General features: G+C 33.8%; 1 protein-coding gene across 1 annotated transcript; it reads left to right on the top strand.

Moving 5' to 3' along the window:
* The first annotated feature begins 8,769 nt into the window (after positions 1–8,769).
* LOC104231399 (RING-H2 finger protein ATL51-like) lies at positions 8,770–10,150 on the top strand. The gene has a single exon (XM_009784389.2). It carries the CDS (start codon positions 9,085–9,087, stop codon positions 9,991–9,993), a length of 909 nt encoding a protein of 302 aa, XP_009782691.1. The 5' UTR covers positions 8,770–9,084; the 3' UTR covers positions 9,994–10,150.
* The last annotated feature ends 2,084 nt before the right edge of the window (positions 10,151–12,234 follow it).

Raw genomic sequence — 12,234 nt, 5'->3', positions numbered from 1 at the left:
ATTCGGACGTGGTTTGGTTGAATTTTTTATCAAAAGCGTAATTCGAAAGATTTTAGAAACTTAGGCTTGAATCTGATATGTTTTGGTTGATTTGATGTTATTTGAGGTGTTTTGAAGATTGGAGCAAGTTGAATAAGGTTTTAGGATATGTTGGTGCCTTTGGTTGAGGTCTCGGGGGCCTCGGGTGAGTTTCGGGTTGTCAATCGGATCATTTTGGAGTTAAGGAAATTGCAGAAAATCTGTTCAGCTGTTGCAGGGATTTTACCCTTCGCGTTCGCGATGGGAGCTTCGCGTTCGCGAAAGGCTAAGGAATTGGAGCATCGCATTCGCGAGAAGGGCTTCGCTATTGTGTAGAGGAATGGGGTCAACTGGGTTGGAGGTCAAGTTGTTCATCACGTTCGTGGGAGATGGAGCGCGTTCGCGAAGGTTCGCCTAGATGAAGCATCGCGTTCGCCAGGGCTTGGTCGCGATCGCGTAGGAGGAAAATTGGTCAAAGTAAAATTGTGCTTCGCGAACGTGAGGGTTTGACCGCATTCGCAAAGAAGGAAATAATGCCTAGGCAGAATGTTTTTAAACTCGTCTTATCCGTGAGGATTGGGTTTATTTCCTCCATAGTTGGTCATTTTTGGAGATTTTTGAAGGAGATTGAAGAGGGATTCAAGGGGAGTCATTGGGAGGTAAGATTCTCGGACTTAAAACTCGATTATTATATGAATTCCACCTAGGAAATCAAGGAAATTAAGCTAAAAATTGAAGATCTAGGGCTTGGAAATTTGAACTTTTGATTGGGGATTTGGAGGACCATTTGGGGTCGGATTTGAGAACTTTCGATATGTATGAACTCGAGGGAAGATAAGGAATCTGTTGGTGTAAAATTTTTTGATTTTCGAGACGTGGGCCCGGGGGTCAGGTTTTGGTAATTTTGGGATTTGTGCCCTTTATTGATTGTTTTCGCTTGGGCTTTATTCCCTTAGCATATTTTGACGTCCTCGTTCTGATTTTAGATAGATTCGACGCGCGTGGAGGTCGATTCGAGGGGCAAAGGCGTCGCGAGCTAGAGATTTAGCCGGTTCGAAGTGAGTAATGATTGTAGATGTTTTGAGGATTTGAAACCCCGGATAGCACATCGTAGTGCTATATTGAGGTAAGACACACGCTTGATGACGGGCGTGGGGTTGTGCATTATTGGGGATTGTGACTTGGTCCATCCTGGTTGATGAGTTTACCGCGTATTTGACTGAAACTTCTTTGCTATCATCATGATTTGGGCTGAATGCGATATTGGGGCTTTGTGCCAACTATTTGAACGCTTCGGGGATTTTTATTACTATTTCCCCACTGTTTTGACTTATTACTTGAACTCAGTCATGTTATTTTTCCACTGTTTCATACTCATCCATGTTTACTTAGTTTTAAGACTTAAATGATATTTTAAATGATGTTTGGGCTGAGAAACACTGTTTTACTATTGCCTGAGGGGCTTGTGAGTATTTTTGACTAAGTAAGGCCGAGGGCTTATGTTATGAGGAAACACTGGTACTGATTTGAGGTCGAGGGTATGAGATATGTACACCACGAGGTGGCTTGATTGATATGAGGTCGAGGGCCTAGTTTGATGTCATGAGATGGCTTGTTATTGCGCTTGGGACGTAAGGGGACCCTCCAGGAGTCTGCACACCCCCAGTGAGCGCAGGGTACCCATTGTGATGTGAGATTGAGTCCAAGAGGCTGGTATTGTTCTGAGATGTTGCCTGAGGGGCAGATTTGTGGATAGTGTGCCCGAGGGGCGAATTTCTATTTGTTACTTTACCTTTACTACTTGTCAATTACATGTTTACTTGTTGAAAGAGGATTTTACATGACTTTTCACTGGCTTACTGTTTTTAAATAATTTTACTGCTTCATTATAGAATGCCGTGTGCCTTACGTGTTTTCTTACTTTCAATCGTTATTTACATTTGTTACTCACTGAGTTGGAGTACTCACTTTACTCCTTGCACCCTATGTGTAGATTCAGGCGTTGCTGGTTCCGCTCCCGAGTGTTGATTCCTCCAGCTTCAGGCGGCGTTCAGAGATTACGAGTAACTGTTGACGTCCGCAGCCCCCGTGTCTCTACTCCTTTATTGCTTCTGTTCCTTTTCAGACCTTTGTACTAGTTTATGGTTTTAGCAGAATTGTATTATGACTTATAGAGGCTCATGACTTGTGACACCCCGGTTAGGGCTGTGTATGGGTGTTCTTCCGCGTATTTATGTTATTAACTGTTATTTCGGAGTTATTATATCATGTTTAGACTGTTCTTAAATGCTTAACTACTAAAAATTTGAAAATGAGAGGTGTCGGCTGACCTTGTCTTCATGAGAGGCGCCATCACGATCGGGTCCGGGTTTAGGATCGTAACACACTTGGTCCTTAACTTCAAGTTTCAAGTCAAAAGTTAAGGACACTCAGTCCTTAACTTTGAGTCTCAAGTTCAAAAGTTAATGTTACTTGGTTCTTAACTTTTATGAACATAGTTAACTAAAAATTCATAAACACAGTTAGCTTATGAATTCGTACGACTGTTTTTATGAAATGTCCTTACATAATCAAATATATTGATTGGACCACAAACACATTTCAATACCAAATATTTTTGAATAACAGCCTCACAAAAATACACTACTTATACGACACTGAATCAACTTATAATCGTTATTTTTTAAATTTCACACATACTTGACATAGCATTGATCGCGATTACACATATACAAAAACAAAAATGCATAAAAGCAACAAAAAAAAAATACCAGTTCGATTGTTCGATGCAGAGAAGATGACAGAGAAGATGAAGAAGGAGAAAGATTAAGTGCAGCTGGTTTGCATGCGAGGACAATACATATACTGAGGAGCACGCGAAACTTGCCCTGAAATTTTCCCTCTTATGAATGAATAAAACAAGGGTTTGAGAATATAAGAATTGAAGAAAGGATAAAACTGTCTTTTCAAAATAATTTTAAAAGAGTAGTGACTATTTTTGCTGAGCAATATAATTAGTGTATAAAAAATAAAGACCACCTTACTTAGTGGCTACCACACGCCATTTTTACACTCTTTCCAATTCATATAGTTGTTTAATAGTAACTATTTGAAAAACAACCATTTACTTAACTAGTAGTAAATAATTTTTGGATAATAATATCCCTCTACACAACAACACTGTTGCTTCTTCTTCTTGAACAATACAAGAACATGGTAGAGGCGATTTTGGGAGAGTTGAGCCCGTAATCTTATTTTAATCTTTTAGTCCTTCTTTTGTAATTTTCACTCAATAATTATAGTAATAACAATGACAACATATTAAATCCAGACCAAAATTGATATCCCTCGTCTTGCCTCTAGCCCCGCAAGGTCTATGTGTCATTAGGATGTAAAATGGAATTTTTACATTCCTATGATATATAGTAAACTATATTACCCTCCATGCTTAACTTTTAATATAATTACCTTCTATATATCTAATTACCATTTATGTACCATCTTAGGATTTTAATGGTATTAATTAGTCTCCTAATTTTACTCAACCGTATGTTCCCACTCCCCCAATTTTCTCTCTCCAAATCCGACCATCTCACTCACGTATCAAACTACACTCAACGATTTCCTCTTCAATCACCCACGATTTCCTCTTCTAAAACTAGCGAAAATCTGTAACCCCTTCACCATTGACAACCATTAAAAAGCTTTGAAGCTTTGAATTCGAATTTGGGTTTTCAAAAGACATTTGTTTGTTTGGATTAGATGTTGTTGCAAAGAATTGAGAATTCTCTCTACGTCTCTCTCTATCTCTCAATCCCAAATTTCAGTAATATAAAGCAAAGGAAAAGATATCAACAATTCCACCATTGACAGCCATTAAAAAGCTTTGAAGCTTTGAAGCTTTGAATTCGAATTTAGGTTTTCAAAAATCATTATATGTTTGGATTGGGTGTTGTTGAAAATATTGGGAATATGGTTTGGAGTTTATATCTCAATTTTGAGGAGTTTTGATGAATATTAGATTTGGTTTTGGCTGAATTTCATATTGAAACTCGAAGAAGAAGAAGAAGACATGACATACATTATATTGCAGAAATTGTAGAAAAATTGTAGACTGTTATTTATTTATTTTTCTTTTATTCATTTAACTATTGTATGAAGTTGAACAACATTATATAAAAATTATATTTAAGTGGTATTATATTGTAGTTGTATATAACTGAGTAGAAATAATGTATGAAAATTGTAGATAAGTTGTATAATATATAATTAGTTGTATAAAATTTGTTTTTACTATGTATAATTAGTTGTATGAAATTTGCTTATCTTGGTATACTTGTCCTACTTCAATAAAACTTGATGTACTATCTGTTATTATTATACTTTCATATTCCTCTATAACGGGAGATGTTGGTATATTAAGTAACTTTAGTATTCCAGACGAACCTGCATGAAAATAAAGATAAATTCTGTTATGAACAGTTTGTAGAAATTTTGTAGATAATTTGTAGAAATATTGAAATTCTGTATTTCATATTAATTTTTCAAATCATATATAGTTTTATTGTAGAATAAATGTAGAAATTTTGTAGATATTGTGAAAATCCATACTGATATATATATATATATATTTCACTCTGACATGTAGTTTATTTTGTAGATAAAATGTAGATAAAGTGTAGAACATTGACATACAACCAGAATTTGATAGAAAATGTAACAGCACAAACCTGCAACTGTCTTCTCATTGGTGATACTCAATTCCATATTGAAATCGCGAATAGTTATACATAGCGGATATGATCCTAAGTTTTTGTTTTCATTTTTCGTCTCCATGTATACAAAACTACAATATAATACCACTTAAATACAATTTTTATACAATGTTGTTCAACCTTCATACAATAGTTAAATGAATAAAAGAAAAATAAATAAACAATAGTCTACAATTTTTCTACAATTTCTGCAATATAATGTATGTCATGTCGTCTTCTTCTTCTTCTTCGAGTTTCAATATGAAATTCAGTCAAAACCAAGTCTAATATTCATCAAAACTCCTCAAAATTGAGATATAAACTCCAAGCCATATTCCCAATTATTTTCAACAATACCCAATCCAAACAAATAATAATTTTTGAAAACCCAAATTCGAATTCAAAGCTTCAAAGCTTTTTAATGGCTGTCAATGGTGGAATTACTGCTCTCTTTTCCTTTGCTTTGTATTTGATTTCTATAACTTTTTCGGATGTATCGATCATTAATTGATGTGCTATTGTAGAAATCAATAGACTATAACTCGCATCCTCATCGACTACAATGCCATCGACCTGAAATTGTCTAAATCTCCCATAGCTATCCCAATTCCTATTCAGTTATAGCATAATTGGGATTTTGGACATAATTGCATTTGTTGCAGAAGATTTAGTCGTTTTTGATTTGTGAAATCAGAAAAAATGTTGAAACACAGTGTATCGCAAAAACAGAGTCGCTAAATTTTGAATCGAAATAGCCGATAATATTAATGCGTGATTTGCGTTGTAAAATATTTGGAAGAATATTTAATTTCCCAATATTAGCGCGCCTAAATAAGGAAGCCTACAACTACAATGATTCCTTATTTAATGAATTGTCTATATTTTGTAGAAATACTATTAGTATGACGAGTAATATGTAAACTATAAACATATTTGGTAATATAGTTTCCTATATGGTTTAGGAACGAAATTTCCCATGTAAAATTTGCTTATTTATATACCTATCATCTCAGTTTTCTTGACTTGGATTTGCTAGGATGTTACATACACCTTCACTTAGGGACTCAATATCATTATTAAGATTTTTCTCACATCATCTCAAAATTACTGGATTTACCATAACCCAATTGAGGTTTGCCTTACCACCTGTCATAATGATGTAAAATTTACCTAAACTCAAGTGAACATTAAAATTTATTCACTGTTGTTAAAGTTTGCACGTGGAGTGAACATCATATGTAATAACCCAATCTACTTGTAATTTGTCTGCTTAGGCATATGACCACACAATTTTAAAGTTCATGCCACTAAAAGTAATTATAATTATTATGCAACAAAGATGCTCATTAGGCAAATTAGTAAGATAACTGAGAATTAATCGTTCATTATATAAGCGTGCTTGAAGAGTGCACCTCCCATGATAACCAATTTCGAGGAGGGCACGTATCATTCTTTAGAAGGTAACACTTAAATAGTTTTCAAACTACATTGGTGGAAATAAGTCTTAACATAAAGGACAATATGTGTTTCCTCTTGTTTTACAATTTTATGTATTTTCTATCATCCTATGCATTTTTACACTTAAATAATATTATACCTTGAGACTGAGACAAGATATTTCACTCTAATCATCTCTTTTACTACTTCATAGCAATAAAGGCAATCCAGATTTATTGGGATTCCAAGCAACTCATCATACCACTATCCATCCCACTATTTTTTTCTGTCTGTCAGTTATTGTTATTTTGTCAGTTATTGTTATTCTGTGAAATAATATTTTTTCAGATTCATATGATGCTTCAATAATAATCAAGAATATTAGCTATGACTTTATTCTTTACGGAGATCAATATGTCTATACCTCAATCAATATCGCAAAATGATTACGAGAACGCTATTTTTTTTTTCTTGTAACATATCTTAAGTAAAAAATATTTTAAACACCGAAATTTTGAAGTGCGAAAGTAAGTCCAGGTTTCTAGTAAATGCCTTGAGGGTGGGTCATTTAACTCGACGAAAGATTAAAGACTTTTTCTTTTTGAATTAAAAAGGAAGTAAATGAAGTAGTAGTTTAGATTTATGCTTTATATGTGCCTCACACGTTGCTGCTCCCTAGTCCATCAATAATGAAGTTTCAAAGTTAATATTTGATCTTATACCAATCATATTATACGTATTGGTGGTGTTTGGTGAAAATAATGTAAAAGCCTTAATCACAATCTACATATTAAATAAAAAAAAGCAATTTAAATATTATGATGTCATTTTTTTGGCTTAATGATGCACGAAACGTGCAACAATGATCTATCGGACTATTGTCTAATTAACAAATGTGCTTAAAAGTTAAAACTTTCTAGATGGAGAGGATTAGGTGTACCAACAAATCATTGTCCAAAAATATTTACGTCTATGCTAATTGCATGACTGTCATGTCTTGAACCTAAACTAGAAAACAATTATTATATTTATGATTATCGCATGATGAGTACTAATTAACCTTAGAAAAGAATAAGATCAAGAACCAAGGCGAAGTGCTATTTTGCGATTAATTAATTTTGAAATATGATATAGCTAAAAAAACACTAAGGTTTCTCAAGTCAATTAATTTTTACTTGGGACAAGATGCGTTTGTGGACTAACACAAACTTTATATCTGTAAATCTACACCTGACAAACAATATATACTAGTATTGCATGATTATGTGCACTAATTAATATGTGACTTATAAGTATTTTCCTTATATATAATTATGATTTTATATATGAATAATTTGTGATCATCTCGACTATTACAAAAGATATACTAATTATCTCTCATTTAAATGCAGGTATCATGCCTACTAAAGTTTGTGCACATTACAGGAAATTATTTATCTTACACTATAAATCTTGATTTTTTATAATTTTCATCCCACTTTATTACCCACTAAAGCATGTATGTATTTCCTTTTTAATTTTCTAAAAAACAATGGAGGCCAAAACAGCAGAAAGTAAAAAAGAAAAAAAATGGAACTGGCTAGAAACAAACCGTACATCACTACAGTGCAAACTATTCCCGTTGATATTCTCATTGTCTTTATTTCCATCATTATATTCGTCGCCCATAATTACTCCTATTTTTTTTTTTTTGTAAGTCGATTACTATATTGAAATATTTTTCCTAATTTCTTGCGGTTACTTTCCTTGTCATTCTTTATTTGGTAGCCACCACGCTTTATAAGAAGATCAAAATTTGTCAAGCCAGCAAACTAAAGTAAGCAATTATGCACGATCTATAAATACATAACATATGTTTCTAGTTTTTGCATACATTATTTATTTATTATTACTAAATCATAATTTATTAATACGCGTTCTTGTTCTAATAGATAAAATTAAATATGATTTTACATAAAAATGGAGTATGAGTTAGTTTTTATCCTGATACTCGCCCTCATTGCATTTTCCTTTTTATGGACTTCAATTTGCTTTTTCTATTTTCTTCGTTGTCCAGCTCCGCATATTGAGAAGTAGTCTAGCTACATCTATATTTTATATTATAGATCTGTAAGGCTTCTTTTAATATATTCATTGGTCAACTAAACCTCTTGGAAGGTGTAACAAACTTAGATTTAGAAATGAAAGCCAATATTTAATTAATTATTTTCCCTAGGCAGGTTCTTTTCAGTTGCTCTCTCCTAAGCTGCCCTAGATCAAAATCTGAAACAATACACCTAAGGTCTCTCTGTTGTACCTTGTGCACTAAAGTATGTATTCTACTAAAATTGCTAGATTGTACGTAATTCTTAAGTCACTTTCTTTTTGGTGGAGCAAAACAAATAGTGAATTGGTTTTCTTGATTTGGAGGTGTAATACCCTCCACAAATCTAAGTTGAGAGACCATTTGATCATTACCAAAAAATATGAATAAATTTTCTATCTAAAGAAAATTCCAACTAGCTTATATCTCATTGTTCAACAAACCATCATCTCTTATTCAAATAAAGGCATAATAAAAGTAAAAGCCAATAAAATCAAAGAAACAAGCTGAGCTAGCAACCTAAATGAATTCCAAAAGTTGAAGAATCTGAATTCTGAATTGACACCTCAACTTCCTATCCCTTTAGTTCCTCTACTTTGCTTACCTTTCCATCTAAGCCCCCTTAGCTTATACTCCTCCCTCTACCTTGTTTCCACCAACAAAAAGAGCAAAAGAAGGCAAAAACACTTGATGGGGTTCTTTCTTTTCTCTCTTAGTTTGAGAAAAATGGAAGCTTTCTTGATTATGAATACTAGTTAGTAGCTAGGCTATAGTGCAGAGGTTTTAGTTAACATGGGATCTATTGGAAATACAAATCCATGGGCACCTTTTGATAGTTATAAGGATTGTTCACAAGGGATTTGTAGTGTCTATTGTCCACAATGGTGTTACTTCATCCTTCCTCCACCTCCTCCTGATGATGAATCAGATGATTCTACCACAGCTTTTTCCCCTCTCATCATAGCAATCATCGGTATCTTAGCGAGTGCATTCCTTCTTGTTAGCTACTATACAATCATCACTAAGTATTGTAGGAGGAGCAGAAATGCAGCCACAGAATTAGAAGCCAATCGAAACGAGACGCCTCAAGATCAATGGCAAGTTGCTACTAGTGGATTGGATGAGTCAACTATTAAGGCTATTACAGTATGCAAGTTCAAGAAAGGTGAAGGATTGGTTGAAGATACTGAATGTGCTGTTTGTTTGAGTGAATTTCAAGAAGATGAGAACCTTAGGCTTTTGCCTAAATGCAGCCATGCTTTTCATTTACCTTGTATTGATACTTGGTTGAAATCTCATTCTAATTGCCCTCTTTGTAGGGCTAATGTAGTAACATCTCCTAGTCAATCATTACCTCCTCCTATTCCTTCATTAGCAGCTCCTCCTCATTCTTTAAACATAAGTGCTCTTCAATTTCAAAGACAAAATGACTTGATCTTAGTGGTGGATGATCACGAAAGAGTTCGTCGCGAAGAGGTTGTTGTTAGCCTTGTTTGTGATGTTTCAACAAAGAACAGCTCAGGGGAAAATTCTGAATTCAGAAGATCAATGTCTTTAGGTGCATTTTCAAGGCAACATAATCTTCTAGTAGCTGATATGCTGAGAATAACTGAAGATGATGAGGAAGAATCAGTCTGCAATCATGTTTCTATGAAGAGATCTGTCTCCACAGGAAGATGCACATTCTCAGGACATAAATAAAGGCAAGGACTTTGTTGTTCTTTGTTGAAACATACTTTTAAGTCTTGGTTGAAACTCTGTACATTCTTGAAATATACCAACAAACTGGAAATTAATGAATTCTGATTTTTCTTCAGTTCCGGAATGATTATCTAATAAAAGTTTAACTTATAGCAAATTGTTATATTACTTTTCTAGTAAGAGTTTGGTCTCAATCCTTAACCAGAAGGAATTGTAAGTCTTTGATCTGAATACTACTAGTAGTATTTAATCCCTTTATTTTACAGGGTGCTTTAAGGACTTATTGATAAAAATATGTATCAAATTTCCCCCATAAGTTAATATTTAGAAAACTGTCAATGTGCGAGACTTTGTATTAAAATTTCATACGTTACTTTGTTAGAATCAAGAAACGTCAAAATTGTTTACTTGAAGAAACTAATTAAAACAGATAGAAGAAGCAAAACTGCAACCCCACCATTTATTTAGAATCTTCATTATCAGCACTGCAGAAACTATAAAACAATGCAAATTAGTATACTAACACTTTGTTTCAGATATATTTTTATAATTTGGCTCTTAAAAATATGTCAAATGTATTTGTTTCTTGTTTCTTCCTGTTCCGGATTGTATTAATGTAAACCACGTCACTCAAGTGGTAGGACCTCTAGTACCTCATTGAATGTAAAATTCAAGATTTTTCTTTTAGTAACTTGTGCGAACATATTAGTCACAATAGACATAAAAAAATATGCCCCACTATAAGAACACAAAATAGGTTCTAATAGAGGTGTTTGAAACACTGGTTTTAAAAGTTTCAAAAAGAAAATCCATGGAATTGAGGGTTAGAAATAGAATTCCATGTTAGTACAAGTGTCGATTTACCTATTAAGCCAAGAATACTCATCTATGACTAGCTATGAAAGGAAATCCTCTTGACCAAACACATGTTTTTCTTATTGATTCTGCTTTGCTTGTGCATGATCTGAAAAATTAGGGGTCGTTTGGTACCGGGCTAAATTCTCTCGGATGACTAGTGAGGGAGTGCACAAGGTAAGTCCATTTTTGTTTTAGTCTTAGACTATTTTAGTACCTCTGTGAGATTCTTAAGATTTTAAACTGGATAATTAACAAACCTCATATTGAGGACTTGGATATTTGATGGGAACTTAAGAGCAAAAATAAAGTTAATAGCCACAAATGGTTTTTGGTGTTGCACTATTTTAAAGTAGTGATTTTGGGTGCTTAACAAGTACTCTACAATTCCTCAAAATTCATAACATGCATCATCATTACCAATGTTTATTTATGTGCATAAATATGTGTTATCGAAACCGGCCAGCACCGACAAGTCATTTTTTTTAAAACTATCATATTCGTAGCTAGCTAGTGTAGCTTTTTCTTTATAGATATCAACATTAAAGTTAAGATTACTTAATCAAGAATCCTTAACAAGTTAGAGGTTTAAGTGCATTTGGTAAGCTATTTCCTCCGGTCCACAATAAGGAATCAATTTGTTTTTTTTATTTTGGTCCAAAATAAGTGTTCATTTATATAATCAAGAAAAAATTCAATTTGTTTTTACAAAATTATCCTTATGTACATATCCCTAAAAAATTATCTTACTCCTCACATTAAATATTTAACTAAGGGTAGTTTAATCATACTAGGTATTTTTGTATAGAATTTAATATTTTCTTAATGGACGTGTTAAAAGCAAATTGGTCACTTATTATGGACCGGAGGAAGTAATTTACTAACATCCCACCTCCCTTCTTCGAGTTTGGTCCATATATAAAAGCCTGAAGTGTTGCTATGAAAAGTGGGTTCAAATGGTAAAAATAGCACGTTATAGCCAGTTTTTAGACTGATCATTCAAAAATAGCTACCGTTTACCAAGTCAATAAAAAATAGCCACTATTTTGCTGCAACAGAGACCAGTCCAATATAATATACTGGAGTTCGGTGCACTTGTGTATGAACTCCAACATATTATGCTGGACAGGTATACTTTGCTGGCTCCATCATAATATACTGGAGACTGGAGCACTTGTGCTCCAAACTCCAGTATATTATGCTGGACCGGTATAATTGCTGGAACTCTAGTATATTATGCCGGAGTTCTAGTGTACTTATGCTGGAACTCCATCATATTATGCTGGAGTTCCAGCATACTTATCCTGGAACTCCAGTATAATGTGTTGGAGTTCAAGTATGTTTATGCTGGAACTCCAGCATAATATACTGGCGTATTTTCCGGGT

The sequence above is a fragment of the Nicotiana sylvestris genome, chromosome 1, assembly GCF_000393655.2.
Source record: "Nicotiana sylvestris chromosome 1, ASM39365v2, whole genome shotgun sequence".
NCBI classification, from domain to species: domain Eukaryota; kingdom Viridiplantae; phylum Streptophyta; class Magnoliopsida; order Solanales; family Solanaceae; genus Nicotiana; species Nicotiana sylvestris.
This window is presented reverse-complemented; position numbering and strand designations above follow the sequence as displayed.